Source organism: Zingiber officinale, chromosome 5B, assembly GCF_018446385.1.
Source record: "Zingiber officinale cultivar Zhangliang chromosome 5B, Zo_v1.1, whole genome shotgun sequence".
Classification (NCBI taxonomy): Eukaryota; Viridiplantae; Streptophyta; class Magnoliopsida; order Zingiberales; family Zingiberaceae; genus Zingiber; species Zingiber officinale.
This window is the reverse complement of record NC_055995.1, coordinates 60,350,379-60,369,208: the sequence shown is the minus strand read 5'-3', so window position 1 is coordinate 60,369,208 and position 18,830 is coordinate 60,350,379. Positions and strand designations below refer to the sequence as shown.

The following is an 18,830-nucleotide window of genomic DNA, read 5'->3' as shown; positions in this document are numbered from 1 at the left end:
TTCTCGACTCACAGACTTTAACCTTTCTTTTTCAGACAAGGGAACAAATGAGATAGGAGGCTTTGACTAGTGAGCTAGCTCGGAACTATGGCAGTACAACTCGAAGAACTTCTATTTTAAATTCCGCATTTAGCTATGTTTTTTTTCAAATTATCTATGTAATCTTTATTTGAACTAAGAAATCGCTATGGAAGTATGAGCAAGTGACGTCTGTAGTTAGATTTATGAATTATAAAAAAAATAAAGGGAAAAAATAGGGGTGTTACAGTTGGTATAAGAGAAAAAGTTCCTGGAAGGGTTGTGCCTACTACCAATTCTGATAAGCTCACGCAGTCGAGCCTCAAGTCTGTAAGTTTAAATTCTTTGTAGCTTACATGCATGAAGAAAAGAAATGTTTGTTGTAGTGTTAAGTCAGAGGTTTGATAGTATGCTTGATATTGATTAAAACTGCTTAGACTTAATTAATAATTTGATGAATGCCGAAATATTATTGTTAGCTTTATACCCAGCCTAATATTTTTTTCCCCTAATATAGAAGGGTTTTTGGCCTTAGTTTCAAATGACATTATAGTAGTTAACTTCTAAATCTGGAACAATTTGTTTTTTGAAACTTAAGACCATAATGCTCATTGTTGAACCTTTAATCATAACATGTCATAAAAGTTTCAAATTTTCATTCCTAAGTAAGTTTGGGAGAACGTTTGGGGATAGTATAGTAATTGTAGGAATTCCGATGTTAAGTGATATCTTGCATGCAACTCAGGAATCCTATGCTTAAAGGTTACGGTGTAAGGTGATAAAAATGGTCAAGGTTAGTTGGTCAAATTGCACCTAAGAGGAAACTACTTCGGAGACCGAGGGAGACATAAGAAGCCGCTACACAAGATTCACTACAAGAAAAACCCTCATAGACATCGGTGGAACAACAACAGTTTTAAGCAAAAATCGATGTCTTTGAGTATTTTACACCAGTTTTTTCAAAAACCGATGTCTATAAGCGCAGATTTTCGCTCATAGACATCGGTTTTTTAGCCGATGTCTATGAGCGCCTTTTTTTTGTTAATAGACACCAGTTTTAATAGCGGTTTTTAAAACCCGGTGTTAATGAACCAAAAAAAAATAATTTAATTTTTCCACCAGCCAAAATTTACAACACTTCACAAAGTTCCCTCCAAACCTAAACCAATATCACGCCCCTTCTATCAGCCTAAACCTAAACCTAAACCTCCGACCATCTCTCTCAGCCTCATCTCCCTCTTCCCCTTCTTGGATCTCTTCCCCTTCCTGGATCGACGCCCCTTCCTCTCCCGATTAGGATCAAAACCACTTGCTTCGGTCCTAAGCAAAATCGCAGCATAAATCGTTCTATTCTGCCTCCTCGTCCGATCCTCTCTTCCTCCTCCTCCTTCCTCTCCTCGCTCTTCCCGGCTAAGGTAGGGGCCGACGAGATCGCATCGAAGCACTTGATTCATTCGATTCTGGTTCCCGTTCACGAAACCAGTTTCTTTCGATCGAGGTGATGGCGGACGTGCAGATGGGGGAGACGGAGACCTTCGCGTTCCAGGTGGAGATCAACCAGTTGCTGAGTCTCATCATCAACACCTTCTACTCCAACAAGGAGATCTTCCTGCGCGAGCTGATTAGCAACGCCTCGGATGTGAGACATCGCTGCTTTCCATGTTGCTGCTCCCATTTTTTTCCCCTGTGTTGTCGTTGCTGAAGCAAATCGTGTGACTACAGGCACTCGATAAGATCCGGTTCGAGGGTCTCACTGACAAGAGCAAGCTGGACGCCCAGCCGGAGCTCTTCATCTGCCTCATCCCTGACAAGGCAAACAAGACGCTTTCCATCATCGACAGCAGCACCGACATGACCAAAGCTGGTAATTTCTCTTCTCCGCTCCTTGTCGGGATGCTCGTTTGAATGTTTGCGTTCACTGCAAGTAGTTCTTCATAATCCAACTTTTTGAGGGTACACCATTTTATGGTAAATGATGCTCTCCAAGTGATGGATCGGCGAAACCTGAAAACATGAAATATCTAGAACATTGGTAATTGTTTGTCTTTGTAGATCTGGTGAACAATTTGGGCACTATCGCACGGTCTGGCACCAAGGAGTTCATGGAGGCACTCCAAGCCGGCGCGGATGTGAGCATGATTGGTCAATTTGGTGTCGGTTTCTACTCCGCCTACCTGGTTGCCGGGAAGGTTATTGTGACTGTTAAAAGAAGAAGAGAGAGAGAGCGAGAGCAAGAAATAACATGAGAGCAATAAAATCTATTGTTCATTGATATTTGCCCTAAGGACAATACAATATATAGGGTTTAAACAAGTACTCGGTCAATTAACCAATTAACAAATAATAGAATAAATCTAAAAATTATTCTGAGAATTATTCTAATAATTATAACAGAATTATTAGAATAATCCTAATACTTAATTTGAGTTGATTTGGTAATTTGACCCGGTTAATCTAGATAATTTCTCTTTTATCTCTATTACCCCCCGACAAACTTAACGGGAGATCTTTAACGTTGAGTTTGCTTGCTAACTTGTTGAAACGGTGTCTGGATAATGGCTTAGTAAATATATCAGCAATTTGATCTTCAGCAGAGATATAAGAGATAGATAATTGTTGAGTTGCCACACGCTCACGAACAAAATGAAAGTCAATTTCTACATGTTTTGTACGAGCATGGAAGGCCGGATTTGCTGAGAGATATGTTGCTCCAATATTATCACACCAAATTTTTGGTGGAATATTTGATGCAAGATGAAGTTTAGAGAGAAGTGATTGAAGCCAAATAATCTCAGACGTTGTATTTGCTATAGCTTTATATTCTGCCTCAGTGCTTGAACGAGATACCGTAGGTTGCTTTTTCAAATTCCATGAGATAAGATTTCGTCCAAGAAATATCACATATCCACTAGTAGAGCGTCTATCTTCAGGAGAACTAGCCCAATCCGCATCACTATAAGCATGTAAATCTCGAGACGATTGGCGATGTAGAAGAAGACCATGTAGAATAGTACCTTTGAGATAACGAAATATTCTTTTTTACATTATCCCAATTTTGTTCATTTGGAGCATGCATGAATTGACAAGCACGATTTACTGCAAAAGTAATATCAGGGCGTGTGATAGTGACATATTGTAAGGCTCCAACAATACTTCGATAAATTTGTGGATCAGACAGAGCAGGAGAAGATGAAGATAGAGAGTTGTTTACAGCAATTGGTGTAGAGACCGGACGTGCCCCATCCATTTTAGCTCTTTGAAGAAGTCCAGTAATGTATTTGCTCTGAGAGAGAAGATAGTCATCCTCATGTGGAATAAGCTCAATGCCAAGAAAAAACTGAGCAAAGCCCAAATCTCGAGTAGGAAATTCTTGATTGAGTAGATTTAATAAAGTCACTACAACAAAATCGCTCATAGACATCGGTTTTCCACCGGTGTCTATTTGATTTTCGACCGATGTCTATGAAGCCGATGTTAAAAGTCTGCCATTTTAGACATCGGGTTAAAATCGGTGTAGTATCACTTAACGACACCGGTTTTCGAATCGATTATTAACCGGTGTAGTATCACTTAACGACACCGTTTCATACACGGTGTAAAACCGATGTAATATTGTATGTTAAGAACACCAGTTTTGGCAGCGGTAAATGACCGATGTAATATTACTTTATAACACCGGTTTTACATCGGTGGAAAACCGATGTAATATGTATTTTTTCTAACAGCACAGATTTGATTTTAAAACCGACAATAACAAAAAAAAATACACAAATATTCACAAATTGTACAAATATTCTTCATTCAATAATATCCATAAAATACACAAATATTCACAAATTATATAAATAATCTTCTTACAACAATATCCATAAAATACCCAAACATTCTTTTTACATCAAAAGCTAGCTAATAAATATCAAAATCAAGGTAGAACATTCTTTTAACACATCAAGGTAGAACCGCACTTCAAATGTAATCTAGCATGCATTCAGCCCACTCGAACCGCACTTCATCAATTTCAACTCTAGAGTACTTGAGATTTGTAAACTGTAAAAACACATAAATCCACCATATGTCAAATAACTAAAACAAATGTGTACATGTATCAAATAAAATAGAATACTGAGTTTTTAAAGGCTGCTGTGCAAGATAATGAATATAACATAGAATCTAAAACTTTCATATATGACACTTAGTATATGCTGCTTAGAATATAACATAAATAATTTGCTCCTTCTAATTCAAGTGTACAGATTGATAAGAACCGACAGCATCATACAACAACTTACTAGGCATGATAATGGTTGAACAAAGAAATATGACTACACAACAAATCTAGTGAAGCATAGAAGAACAAAGCTACCTCTGATGAAGAGATATACTATTTATTGTACTACCTCTGATGCCATCTTGGTATCCTGAATATCCTGCACTAAGCCCCCTATTTTCTGTGATTTCTGCTACCAACCACAGCAGCAAGGAATGCGGCAAGAAGGCAGCTGCCTCCTTAGTTCAGCACCCAAAACAGCAAGTTAGAGCTTCCTTTTGGGTCCATTCAATCCTCTAGTAAGTAGAAACTATTTTTCCTTTGGTTTATGATGGATTTGGAGTGTCTTGACCTAAGATATAATCCTCTTGTAGCCCTCTATATTAAAGGCCAGCATACATGGAAAATTCAGCATATTCTTTTGAAGTCATAACAGGGTAGGTAAGCTTTACTTGTAGTTTTTATTCATTTGCTTCATGTAGGAGTAGATTCTAGTAAATTCCCACACATTTAATGTTTAATGATCGACTAGGGATAAGATTAGGGATCAACATGATCATTTCCTCCCTATAGCCATGTGGTAGAGGTCGAGCTTGTAGCCTAAATAATGTAGTTAGGGGTCTCTATCTGATTAATGAAAAACATGAATATAGGTAAAAACAAAAGAGGTGAGTAAAATAATGAAGAGGGGTTAAATCATAAAAACAAAGAGTTCCCTATTCTTGAGGTTCCCACATGCATATTGACACTCACTCTTACTTCTAGTTGAACTTGAAATTCATTGGTATAGCTAAATATGGTAATGGGTACCCTTTAAGTTTGATTACCCATTTATCTTAATAGGTTAGGTTAAATTCGAGTATCAATGTGTTAGATATTTAGAGGAAGTTGAGCAGGTTAAAAATGTAATCAATACTTTAATCCTAAGGTTACCATTTAAGATAGCTTATCCAGCCACTCTACTCACTGCAGCTCCTAATCTCTAATTCCTTTCTTCTTAGGCAATCATTTAGTCTCCAACTAGTATCTGGTTTGTAACAAAAGCATAGCATCCGGTTTGTAACTTATTTTAGGCAAATAAAGCAACCATATAAGCTTATGAAATGAGAGAATGCTACACTCATTAATGGTTGCATAAGGATTGCTTAAGTCAACATATAAATTTTCTTTAATGGGATGTAGGTCAATTAATATGGGTTGTTTAATTCATGTGTTTTATGTTGTGTGAATTGCTTAAGGTCATCCCTAAGCTACTGTACATGCTATGTCAGAGCTAAATTTGTCCCAATTTGTGTGGGTTCTTTTCTCCTTTTCACCTAAGCCATATGCATAAACCATGTACATATTAAGTAGAAGCAACTAGTTTTCACTCTTGTGAAACAAAACATCTAATGCTTTTTGTAAACGTTTACATGCTATCAAATTAAGAGTGTCAAGTTTTGATTGGAAGTGTGGATGTTTCCAGCGGTATACAGCTTTCTGAAGAATCAAACATAATCAGATACACCGCTACAATGTGATAGTGTACATAAGCATATCACGCATAACAAGCCACAAGTCCTATCAATCTACCATTAATTATGTACTTACATTCATAGTATTGGTTCAAGTCATATCTAAGTTCATGTCGATCTCTTCACATTTATAAATTTTTCAAATAATTAATATTAGCTTCTGCAAATGATGTTGCCCCTACAGATAAAAACATTCATTGGACAATAAAGGTTGAGAAAAATAACCACCTCAAAGTTTCCTTTCAGTTCTGATTCGAGCTTTTTGGTGAGACTCTCGTTGTACAATTCCTCGTAAGCCAACTGAATCTGCTTTCTTTGGGTGGCATTTCTATGCGCTAAAATGTTGATCAGTGTCTTCTCATTAGTTCCCCATCCTGACACATGTAGATGTCGCGGTAAGGCTATTTAGCTTATACAAATTTTGCTTCACTATTTCTTCATAAATTTATATATGCTATTCAAAACTAGTGTATCTGAGCAAGGTATCGAAATACACTGTAGAAGAACTTGCATCTCTCTTATGCACAATGACATTATATGAGGCCTTGATGAACCCATTGCTAGACATTAGGCTTCAAAGGGACAAGGCTTCAGGGATGGACAAACAGAACACTTTTGCAAACTCCAAGAAAAATTACCATCACAGTCTATGCAGTTTAATAGTATTTCTCCAGCTCCAAGTTCTTGGACAGCTTTTGCAAGTTCAAAAGCTCCAATAGGCCGAACCTCACATCCACCATTGACCTGCACAAGAAAAGGTCAAATCAGACAAGAGAAAGATTTGAAGACCTTGTTTGTTCATCTGAGGTTAACACAAAGTAATCCAATTTATAGTTACGAGTTTGGGTTGAAGCATCCAGACTAGTTTGAAGAAATTAGTGACAAAATACATGACTAGGGAAAATAATGTGCATAAATAATGAAAAGCTTACTGTGCACTGATACCATGCCTACTCTTCACCTGAGGGGCCTGAAGTTATCATGGAAGAAGAAATGTAATCATAGAGAAGTGGAAAGAAACATATAATGAGAAAAGCAATAATTTGTGGAGCTAAAAGAAGCAAGAAAGGCTAAATTATAATTATATAGTACCTGGGGAAGAAACCTTAATGGTCTTAAATTCAACATCATCAGGGCTCCCGACAAAGACTCTCCGAGGGTCAATGCTCACAACTACTGCCTGATGGAGTTAAAAGTATCGACAATAAACATTATCATTGTCATTGTTTTTTTTAGTAAGTCAGATGCATACTGCACAAAATTGAAAATCCATTTTCCACAATAGTGAATATCAAGAAAAGAAGGTGACAAGAAATGCAACTTGAGTTGTACTCTCAGTAAACAATTAACCTATCACATACTTTCATTGAACAGGTTCAGATAGGGAGAGAGAACAGCTGAAATATAGGTGCAACAAACATAGGATCAAGGTTATAGAATGGGAACAAATAAACATCAAGAATATACGTAGTCACCAGCTCTCCTCATTGCAGCGATAACTCGTTGATAAAGATCAATTTTTAGCACAGAAAGGTCTTCCACCCACCAGTCCTGACAATGCATCATTAATTTTCCTGATCTGCTATCACATTCTAAGTGAGCTAAACCAGAAACCAAATCAAAAGAAATCCGTAAACGATGCTGCAGGGGAAAATTCATTGAGTGGAAATTACCCAAAGATTTCAAATCAACTTCTCACGAAGACACAAATTCGACTCTAAATCATTCCGAAACCCTCCAATTAGGAACCAAAACTTCAAGGAAAGCTCGAATCACTTCTGACCTCTCTGTGACCCATTCTAACAAACAGGTAACGTGCAACTCTCTACAACTTGTTCATCATGGAAAACACAACACAACTCAACCTCAAATCATCGAACACCAGCCAAAATCTCTAGGAAAACCTACTGTGAACACATCAGAAATCACTGTCAAACAATTTTGGGTAACATACGCAAACCAAGCAGTAACCTTCAACCGAAACCTCCAACAAGAACACATCCCACCGAGAAAAATCCAACCCGAATCGTATACAAAGAAAAACCAATCAAACACATCCACAGAAGAGGAAAACATATCGAAAGTGTCTACAAAAGAAGTAAATCAAAACATCTCCAGGAAGAACAATCAAAGCCTTTACCAGAAGAAAACCAGTCGAAATCCATACCAAATCCTCACTTTCTATAGGTTTTCCACCCCACTATACCTCATGGATTTCGAGTTATCACAGGTAGATACACTTGCCTCTTTCTTCTTCGTCTCGCCTCCACTCATCCTCGCGTTGTGCCCCGTCAGCTGTGGCGCCGCCTGTGAAGCTCAGCTAGGCAGCGAAATGGCGCGACGAGTGGCTCTGTCGACTCGGGAAAAATGGAAAGAAGAGAAGGGTCGGCGGAATCGGGCAGGGAGATGTGACGAGGAAATGAACCCACTGTTCAAAGGGGACGGCGACGGCGAGAAATCGAGGGAGCGGAAGTTGAGGCGGCGCCAGCAGCTAGGGTCGAGGGAGGCGCGGTACCAGGACTTGCAGACGAAGGGGACGGCGACGGCGAGATCTCCGAGGGCAAGACAGCGGAAGGGGAAGAGGGAGATGAGGCTGAGGTTTAGGTTGAGGTTTAGGTTTATGTTGAGAGAAGGGGCACGATATTGGTTTAGGTTTGGAGGGAATTTTGTGAAGTCTTGTAAATTTTCGCCGGTGAAAAATTTAAATTATTTAAGAAGGGGTTTATTAACATCGGATTTTAAAAACCGATGTTAAAATCGGTGTCTATTAACCAAAAAAAGGGCGCTCATAGACATCGCCTAAAAAACCGATGTCTATGAGCTAAAATTTGCGCTCATAGACATCGGTTTTTAGAAAAACCGGTGTAAAACACTCAAAGACTTCGGTTTTAGCCTAAAACCGATGTTGTTCCACTGATGTCTATGAGCGATTTTGTTGTAGTGAGTTGTGATACCCTTGTGATTATTACCGGTTATCAGAATGTCATCCACATAAATAAGAAAAAATATCATAAATCCATCATTATTTTTGTAAAATAAAGACGAGTCAGTCTTCGATCCAGTAAATCCTTGAGTTTGTAACCAATTAGATAATCGATGAAACCATGCACGAGGAGCTTGTCGAAGACCGTATAATGATTTCTTAAGTTGACAAACATGAGATGGCAATTTTGGATGAATAAACCCAGGTGGTTGCTCCATAAAGACAGTTTCCTCAAGATGACCATGGAGAAATGCATTTGAAATGTCTAATTATCGTACGGGCCAATTAGAACTAACAGCTATTGATAACAATAGTCTGACAGATGTAATTTTGATGACTGGGCTAAAAGTGTCATTGAAGTCAATACCTGGTTGTTGACTAAATCCTTTGGCTACGAGTCGAGCTTTGTGTCGTTCAAGAGAACCATCAGCTCGATGCTTAAGACGAAATACCCATTTAGAGCCCACCACATTCATGGAGGGAGTACGCGGAACTAGGTTCCATGTTCCATTGCGAAGAAGTGCATCAAATTCTATAGCCATTGCATTACGCCAATTAGGATCCTTGTTTGCCTGTGTAAAACAAGTCGGTTCAATAGACTTTGAAGAAACCAATAAAGCTCGAGGAAGAGGATGTCGAGTTGTTATTTGAGGGCATCGTGCATATATGTCACTTAAGGGAAGCACGCGCCGAGGACGACCATCATACGAATCACTTGTTGACGAGGAAGAGGAACTAGTTTGACATGGTGATTCCGATGATGGACTTGTATTACTTGACGATCCAGAGCTAGAGAGTATATTATCCATAACTGGCGAGGCTTCTGAGATTGGACACGGAATAGGTTCCACAGCATTATTCCTCTCATCAGTATGCCCTGGTCTCAATGGAGTAGCCACTCGGGTCAATTCTGGTGATCTAGGAGAATTTGTAGAGAATTCTGGAGCAGAACCCAAGATGCCATCTCTTCTCACAATTCCAGTGTGTTTAATTGGATGAGCAACCTGTGGTAATTCACACGGGATATTAGGTGGTGATAAGAAGGTACCACTGCTTGAGGATGGAGTTGTTGTTGTGGTTGAAAAAGGAAACAGAGATTCATCAAAAATAACATGCCGAGATATATATATGGCCCCTGTCGGTATATGTAGACAACGATACCCATGGTGCAAATTACTATAACCAAGGAAAACACACTGTTGAGAACGAGGATCAAGTTTATGTTTGGAGTAAGGTCGTAGCCATGGATAACATGCACAACCGAAGATACGTAAGAAGGTATAGTCAGGCGACTGATTATGGAGTTTTTTCATAGGGCATTTATGGTGAAGCAATGGAGTAGGTAGACGATTAATAAGATAAACAGCAGTTTGAACCGCGTCATCCCAAAATTTGAGTGGAACTGATGCATGATTGAGAAGAGCTAAGGCAGTTTCGATTATATGACGATGTTTCCTTTCCGCAGAGCCATTTTGTTCGGGAGTGTGAGGACATGAGACTCGATGAAGAATGCCCAAAGAGCCCAGATAACGATGAAGCGCTTGATATTCTCCACCCCAATCAGAGTGTAGAGAAAGTATTTTTCGGTCAAAGAAACGTTCTACGTGTCTTTGGAATTGACAAAAGATATCAAAAAGATCAGATTTCCGTTTCATGAAAAATATCCAAGTAAACTTGCTAAAGTCATCAATAAAAATCACATAATAAAGGAAACCTTGATTCGACAAAATAGGAGCAGGGCCCCAAACATCAGAGTGAATAAGTTCTAAAGGAAAACTAGACATATGAGAAGAAGAAACAAAGGGCAATTTATGACTTTTTGCTTTTAAACATGCTTCACAAAAATGAGATGAGGATGATAAAGATGTCGGTAGGCCAAACCGGTTGATGATTCCTTGAACAAGACGTAGAGATGGATGACCAAGTCGTGCATGCCAGGAGGTTATATTTGTGCGTTCTCCAACTAGAGCTTTGGCGGATGTAGGTTGAAGATAGTAAAGACCATCTCTAATTTCTCCTCTGAGCAGGGTGGTTTTGGTTGTGGGATCCTTCACAAGACAATAGTGAGGGTGAAATTCAAAAAACACATTATTATCAAGAGCAAATTGACGGACTGAAAGTAAATTTTTAGTGATGGAAGGAACATGAAGTGTATTGCGCATGGAAAAAAGTCGACCAGATGAATGAAAAAATGTGTTTCCAAGGTGAGCAATTTGCAAACCTGAACCGTTGCCTACTTGTACAGTATCAGGACCATGATAGGAGGAGGCCTCTGTAAGAATGTCATAATCTGATGTAACGTGGTGAGTTGCTCCAGAATCTGGATGTCATCCTGAGACTGAAGAATTTGTCGTAGGTACATAAGGGTTGCATGCAAGAGAAAATGCCCTGGGTGATATGATGAAGTTGAGGTTGATACTTGAGATGTGGATGCAAAACCTCCAGTAAAATTTGGATCATATCTCTTATAACATTGATGAGCAAAGTGACCAATCTTGAAACAAATCTGACAACGTCCTCGCCCTCGTCCTCGGCCTTGACCTCGTCCTTGTCCTTGACCTCGTCCTCGACCTTGTCCTTATCCTTGTCCTTGTCCTTGACCTCCTTTATTTCCTTGGTGGATAGTACCATCAGTCTTGCATGCCGTAAGAGCAAAGAATCTGAAACCCTTTGAGATTGTAATTGTAGAAGTATCTCATGTGAAGAGAGCAAGCCATGAAGGGTATCAAGTGACACTTGATCGATGTGAGTAGTTATGTTAGGAATAAAGCTATCATATTGAGGCCCCAATCCTGCAAGAACATGTATTAATAAATCCGGATCTGAAATAGGATTGCCAATCGCAGCTAAATTATTGACAATGGTTCTGATTGATTGCATATATTCATTGATGGATTTGTCTCCTCGATGCACCGATTGTAACTGCATGCGAAGTTGAAGAACACGTGCTTGAGACTGTGAAGCAAAGGTTCGAGCAAGAGCTTCCCATATTTGACGAGAGCTAACAAGCCCTACAATCGCAGGAAGTATAGGCTCACTAATTGTTGAAATCAGCCATGTCATAATTAGTTGATCTTTCTTATTCCATATAGTATAGCCTGAATCATCTTCTTGCGGTTTAAGAGAAGTGCCATCAATAATTCCGAGTAAATCATGAACACGAAGTAGCGAAATAAATTGCATCTTCCAAAGCATATAATTATCATTGGTGAGTTTGATGGGTAAATAAGACATGGCATTTAGGGGTAAGGAAGAGAATTGTGTCGCAAAATTTGTTTCTGTGGTGGAAGATGGAGAAGAAAGTTCTGACATTATAAAAGTAATGAGCTGTGTAATGCAAACTTATCTGTGGTGAAGAAGAGAACAAATATGCGTTGTGACCAATGTGAACAGCCGGAGCTTCTTGTGGCAGAAAACCAAGACAAGCAGCAAATAGATAGCCGGAGCTTCTCTTCTGGGATGGTGGATGATGGACACTCCAGAGATTGGCGTGAACAACACGCTGGATCGTTGTTGAAGAATAAAGGCAGCAGCAGCTTTTGTAATGGATGCTGTTGAAAACCAAAAACGGCGGCAGCAGAAAAACAAAGGTGATGTGGCTGAAAAACAAAGGTGTAATGGATTGCTTTTGTGGAGAGAGAAAACAAAGGTTAAGATAAAAAAAAAAAATTGGTTTTAGATCTCTGTTTGAGAGGAGGGAAAGAGATATGGCTCTGATACCATGTTAAAAGAAGAAGAGAGAGAGAGCGAGAGCAAGAAATAACATGAGAGCAATAAAATCTATTGTTCATTGATATTTGCCCTAAGGACAATACAATATATAGGGTTTAAACAAGTACTCGATCAATTAACCAATTAACAAATAATAGAATAAATCTAAAAATTATTCTGAGAATTATTCTAATAATTATAACAGAATTTTAGAATAATCCTAATACTTAATTTGAGTTGATTTGGTAATTTGACCCGGTTAATCTAGATAATTTCTCTTTTATCTCTATTAGTGACAACCAGGCACAATGACGACGAGAAGTATATCTGGGAATCACAAGCCGGTGGTTCATTTACTGTCACAAGAGACACAGCCGGCGAGCAGCTCGGCCGGGGAACCAAAATCACCCTCTACCTCAAAGAGGACTAGGTACTTGTTTATCTCTAAATAGTCTAGATTTTTAGCTGCTATCGTAGTTTTCTCAATTTCTCCCACAAGTTAATAATTAAAGATACAAATTGCCCCGTCTTGTAGCTAGAATACTTGGAAGATAGGAGAATTAAGGATCTAGTGAAGAAGCACTCGGAGTTCATCAGCTATCCGATCTATTTATGGTCAGAGAAGACCACCGAGAAAGAAATTAGTGACGATGAGGAATCGAAGAAGGAAGAGGACAGCGACATTGAAGAAGTTGATGAAGACAAGGACAAAAAGTCCCAGAAGAAGAAGGTGAAAGAAGTCTCCCACGAATGGCAGCAGATTAACAAGCAGAAACCGATCTGGATGCGAAAGCCAGAAGAGATCACGAAGGAAGAGTATGCTTCGTTCTATAAGAGCCTGACCAATGACTGGGAGGAACACTTGGCTGTGAAACATTTCTCTGTAGAAGGACAACTCGAGTTCAAAGCCATCCTTTTCGTGCCGAAGCGTGCTCCGTTCGACCTATTCGACACCAGAAAGAAGATGAACAACATCAAGCTTTACGTGCCGGACACTGAATGATGGATGTTGAATGATGGACGCTGAATAACCAGAAATGCCTTAAGGTACTTCTATAGATTCTTCCCAATAGTCTCCTTTGAAAGCTTCAGAATTGGAGAAACGATGGACGCTAAATGATTTTGATATTGGGAAGCCCCTTGGAAGAGGAAAGTTCGGCCATGTCTACCTGGCCAGGGAAAAGAAGGTATGAAAGTCAACTCTGACAGATTTATCTAACGCTTTTCTTAAACTAATAATATTGTCAAATTAAGAATGGTGAAAGCTTGAATTTCTAGTGCCGGACCTCTTTAATTTTGTTAGCTTCGAGTGACGGCTCAAATGCAAAGCATACTAGAGTTCATTTTCCGGGTACGTTCATTATGTTATAACTGATTTCTTTGTGTCATTTTGGCGAGGCAGAGTAACCATATCGTGGCATTGAAAGTGCTTTTCAAGAGCCAGCTCAAACAATCTCAAGTTGAGCATCAACTGCGACGTGAAGTTGAGATACGAAGCCACCTCCGGCATCCAAACATATTACGCCTATATGGTTACTTCTATGATCAGGTTCGGCTCTATCTTGACTTATAAAGATTGTAGGCATATTGAACCTGAATTTTTTTTATGCCACCTCAGTTGACCTAGATTTTGTATCACAGACTCGAGTTTACTTGATACTGGAATATGCAGCTAAAGGTGAACTCTACAAGGAACTACAGAAGTCCAAATGCTTCAGTGAGAGGCGAACTGCTACAGTGAGTTCTTTTCAAACACACACTAACGGTTATCAGTGCATGAGCTTTTATCTATTACTGCCAATGAAGGACTAGCACTCTAATCATGTACCCATAGAATTTGCAGTTCCTTTCTCACTGTATGTACAAGTGTTGTGCATTTGCAAATTTAATGAGGCTAGTGTGTCTACAAACTTGAACAAACGTTCTGATAATTTATAAGCTTTATGTGTTTTTTTAGAAATACCTTAAGGTACTTCTTAATGAATTTTCCCATGTTGTCCAGGTACTTCTATAGATTCTTCCTCATGATATTTTTGTTTATCATGGCAACATCCAGAAGTCTATGGCAGTCGCTTCTGCTGAGGGTGGCCTCGATCCCATACTTGCCTACATTGCCGGAGCAGAGATCGAGCAGCTGCAGTGGTCTTCCTCCCAGCCCGACTGGGTTGCCATTGCCTACTCCACTAAGCTTCAGATTCTGAGAGTTTAATGGAAAGAAAATGGATATTAGAGTAGTAAAGATATTGCCTTTGACTCAGCGCTTTTCATTGTACTACATCAAGATGATACATTGGATTTATTTGGATTAAATTAGGAGGAAATGTAGCATAACTACTCACTATTTTATTCTATTTACTGAACTGGTACCTGGTAGCACCCCACTCAATTGATTTCATAATTAGTGCATAGCTTCATTTCATGTCCTATCATTTCTCTATTGCACTATGCTTTTGATTATTTTTGGGGTATAGTTTCCTTATTACTTGCAGGATCAGAATACTAGTTGGATGAATTGTTTGGATCCTCTACTGGCATGTTCTTCAGTTTGCCTTCTTTTTTTTTTAATTTACTGATAACCTTCTTGGGCATTAAAATTATATTTTCTTTTCTATTAGAAACTTACATCTTTGCAGATGTTTGCCTTCTTCTGTGTATCTTCCTACTTAACTTTATTTAGTTGCTTTTGATCTTTGTATAGCACTAGTTATACATTTTTTTTAAGAGAGATGATTTAGGCGTGTTTAAGATCTTGGTGGATGATTCATTGGATTCGTGGTGTTGGATATTGTCAGGTAGCTCTTGTAATTCCCTGTGGTTGAACATTTTGAAGTGGAATTGGAGGTTTATTTGGAAGTCAGTGTTTAGGGTTGCTGTAGAATGATGCTTTGAATTGTTGTTATCTGGAGCTTTGATCTTTTGCTTCACTGAACTTATGCAGGAATGCAAAACATTAAGGATCCTGAGATATAATTTTCCCATGTTATCTGGAGCTTTGATCTTTTGCCATGAATTTTCCCATGTTATCAATGTAAGTAACATGATACTCTCTTATGTGATGCATTTTTTTCTTTTCTTTTATTTATTTATATATATGGTTGCATTTATATATGGTTGAAATTCATGTTGACTAGTTAGCATTTTAGCTATTTTCCCCTTGAAATAAAAATTTGTTTTGATGTTATTGTATCATTGGAAATCATATAAATGAATTGATGTTACTCATCTTTATTACTGCTGAGGAATTTATTTGCTTTTCATGTACTCTTAGTGATAAACAGTTATGTCATTTGGGTCGACTACTAATGAATTGAATTTCGTACTCTTAGTGATAAACAGTTCCCAGGAATGATAGATCTATCACTATATGATGTGGTTGAGATAATTGATGAATATTTCTCTTTTTAAGCATTCCAATTAGTCATCTTGTTACCTGGTGCTCTTACTGCTTTTTCAACTATGATTTTTAGTCTTGGTTTACTAATATATTATTTATGTGTTTTTACAGTTTACAAATCTCAAGTACTCCATAGTTGAAATTGATGAAGTGCGGTTCGAGTGGGCTGAATGCATGCTAGATTACATTTGAAGTGTGGTTCTACCTTGATGTGTTGTTAAAAGAATGTTCTACCTTGATTCTGATATCTATTAGCTTTTGATGTAAAAAGAATGTTTGTGTATTTTATGTATATTGTTGTAAGAAGAATATTTATGTAATTTGTGAATATTTGTGTATTTTATGGATACTGTTGAATGAAGAATATTTGTGTAATTTGTGAATATTTGTGTATTTTTTTGGTTACTGTTTCGGAAATCAAATTTGTACGGTTAAAAAATACTGATATTACATCGGTTTTCCACCGCTGTAAAACCGGTGTTATTAACTAATATTACATCGGTCGTATACCGCAGCCAAAATTGGTGTTATTAACATATAATATTACATCGATTTTACACCGTTGATGAAACGGTGTCGTTAAGTGATACTACACCGGTTAATAACCGATTCGAACACCGTTGTCGTTAAGTGATACTACACCGGTTTTAAAATGATGTCTAAAATGCCAGACTTTTTACATCGCCTTCATAGACATCGGTCGAAAATGTAATAGACACAGGTGGAAAACCGATGTCTATGAGGGTTTTTGTTGTAGTGATTATTTGGTAAATATTAATTTTGAGGACGAAATTTTATTTAAGGGGGGAGGAAATGTAGTGTCCGAAAACACTTATTAAATTAAGGGTATTTATTGGTTTAAGTATAATTAATTAGAATTGATATTTAATTATGAATTTATTTATTTTATATTAAGAAGATGGTAGAATACAAATATGTGTAAAATTTAGAAAGACTTATAAATCTTTTATAGGTTATGCATTTAAACAATATAGGAGAAAAATATAAATCTATATGGTATACACAAAATTAAATAAAAGATTAATAACTAATCACTATAATAAGATACGATATATATATATATATATATATATATATATATAATTATGAAATTTAATGCAAAAACTTAGTATGTAGAAATTTGAAGAGAATATTCATCTAATTAATATGGAAATAAAATAATACGTGATATATAAGGGGTAATTACAAAGAATAAATAGGTAAACTATATATGGAAATTTTATAACCATGGAAATAGCTTCCCATTTAAACTTGATATCATATTAAGTTTACAAAAAAAAAAATGAAATAAATGACTTGGCATTCATATATGAATTTTTGGGATAGAGATGGAAATGTTACACCCATGAGAATACGTTTTAATTTTTAAAAAATAAAATAAATGACTTAGTAAATTTTATGTGTTGAGAATTTTTATATGTAGATAGATATGAAAATAGAAAATTTAGACCAAGTCCTAAGTACCCCTTTCTATTTAAACCTTACCTTTTAAAGCCCTCTCTTGGTTTTGTTGCTATCGGCCCTAAGAAGACCTCCTCACCCTCTTGTTCTCCACCGGTGCTAGGATTTCCAAGGAAGACAAGAAGTGGGTGACTAAGTGCTTAAGGCATGTTCTCAACCATGTTATTATTTTATTTAGCTTCTATATCATGTGAATTTCAGGTACCTTACATTGGGTTGATGTTTCATAGATATTCTGGAATTATGTTGTGACCTTACTGCTTTTAGTTCTATTGTGGTGTAAATTAGCCACAATGGGTGAATGAATTTCACTTCAGTATCTTCTATTGAAATGTAATAAATTTAGTTAGCTTTCATTACCAATTTACAAAATCCTTTTCTAATCAAAGATGAATTTCATATGATTTTTATATTACTAATTGATGAATGTGGAATTATGTTGTGACCCTACTGCTTTTGGTTATGTTGTGGCGTAAATTAGCCTCAATGGGTGAACTAATTTGACTATGGTGTCCTTTGTTGAAATGTAGAAAATTTAGTTAGCTTTCATTACCAATTTATAGAACCCTTTTCAGATCAAAGATGAATTTTATATGATTCTTATACCATTGACTAGCGAATCTGGAATTATACTGTGACCCTGCTGCTTTTGGTTCTGTTGTGGTGTAAATTAGCCTCAATGGGTGAATGAATTTTACTACAGTGTCTTTTGTTGAAATGTAATAAATTTAGTTATCTTTCATTACCAATTTACAGAATCATTTTCGGATCAAAGATGAATTTCATATGATTTTTATACCACTAACTGACAAATATGAAATTATGTTGTGACCTTACTACTTTTGGTTCTGTTGTGGCGAGTTTAAAATTATGTTTTAAATCTTTAGTTATCATGATCTTTCCCAATGAGTTTTTTCATATTTTACTAATTGTAAACCCTTAGGAACTAGAGAACTATGCATGCTCAAAATAAGTTATAGACCTTGTATGTTTCGGACATGATAAATATAGGTTTAAATTCTGTTTTAAGAGTTATGAATATGAATGTTGCATTACAATTTGGGTCATGCTTCTAGTTGTCTTCCCTTAGAAGATCCATGCTTCTAGTTGTCTTCCCTTAGAAGATCCATGCTTAATTCTAAGTATAAAACATGTAAATTTCATATTTATTATAGATTAAATTCTATTTTTAGAAGTTATATAGTTTGATGTTGCACTTCATGTTTGATCCATGCTTCTAGTTGTTTTCCTTTAGAAGATAGAAGACCATTTGATGCTCAATTCGAAGTATAAAACTTCTAAATTTCAGATTTATAGAAGTAGATTAAATTCCATTTTTAGAAGTTGTACAATTTGATGTTGGACTTCATGTTTGATCCATGCTTCTAGTCGTTTTCCTTTAGAAGATAGAAGACCATTTGATGCTCAATTCGAAGTATAAAACTTATAAATTTCAGATTT

At 37.1% G+C, this 18,830-nt stretch overlaps 3 protein-coding genes across 3 annotated transcripts; all 3 read left to right on the top strand.

The window, feature by feature from the left end:
- The first annotated feature begins 1,498 nt into the window (after positions 1 to 1,498).
- On the top strand, positions 1,499 to 3,396 carry LOC121986664 (heat shock protein 83-like). The gene is made up of 4 exons (XM_042540618.1): positions 1,499 to 1,657; positions 1,741 to 1,882; positions 2,071 to 2,219; positions 3,382 to 3,396. The coding sequence occupies exons 1-4, from the start codon at positions 1,520 to 1,522 to the stop codon at positions 3,394 to 3,396; spliced, it is 444 nt and encodes a 147-aa protein (XP_042396552.1). The 5' UTR covers positions 1,499 to 1,519.
- Positions 3,397 to 12,326: 8,930 nt separating this feature from the next.
- Positions 12,327 to 13,496, top strand: LOC121986663 (heat shock protein 83-like). The gene is made up of 2 exons (XM_042540617.1): positions 12,327 to 12,431; positions 13,029 to 13,496. The coding sequence occupies exons 1-2, from the start codon at positions 12,327 to 12,329 to the stop codon at positions 13,494 to 13,496; spliced, it is 573 nt and encodes a 190-aa protein (XP_042396551.1).
- On the top strand, positions 13,496 to 14,702 carry LOC121986662 (serine/threonine-protein kinase Aurora-1-like). Its single transcript, XM_042540615.1, has 5 exons — positions 13,496 to 13,501; positions 13,567 to 13,680; positions 13,896 to 14,042; positions 14,135 to 14,258; positions 14,563 to 14,702. The coding sequence occupies exons 1-5, from the start codon at positions 13,496 to 13,498 to the stop codon at positions 14,700 to 14,702; spliced, it is 531 nt and encodes a 176-aa protein (XP_042396549.1).
- The last annotated feature ends 4,128 nt before the right edge of the window (positions 14,703 to 18,830 follow it).

Bases quoted from the DNA above. Each gene is read 5' to 3' on its own strand.
- LOC121986663 (XM_042540617.1), top strand. From the start codon at position 12,327: ATGGATGCTGTTGAAAACCAAAAACGGCGGCAGCAGAAAAACAAAGGT. The intron at 12,432-13,028 runs GTTAAGATAAAA...CCCGTCTTGTAG, and splicing joins TGTGGAGAGAGAAAACAAAG to CTAGAATACTTGGAAGATAG.
- LOC121986664 (XM_042540618.1), top strand. From the start codon at position 1,520: ATGGCGGACGTGCAGATGGGGGAGACGGAGACCTTCGCGTTCCAGGTG. The intron at 1,658-1,740 runs GTGAGACATCGC...GTGTGACTACAG, and splicing joins TGATTAGCAACGCCTCGGAT to GCACTCGATAAGATCCGGTT. The intron at 1,883-2,070 runs GTAATTTCTCTT...TTGTCTTTGTAG, and splicing joins CACCGACATGACCAAAGCTG to ATCTGGTGAACAATTTGGGC.
- LOC121986662 (XM_042540615.1), top strand. The intron at 13,681-13,895 runs GTATGAAAGTCA...TTGGCGAGGCAG, and splicing joins ACCTGGCCAGGGAAAAGAAG to AGTAACCATATCGTGGCATT. The intron at 14,259-14,562 runs GTTATCAGTGCA...AGTCTATGGCAG, and splicing joins TTTTCAAACACACACTAACG to TCGCTTCTGCTGAGGGTGGC.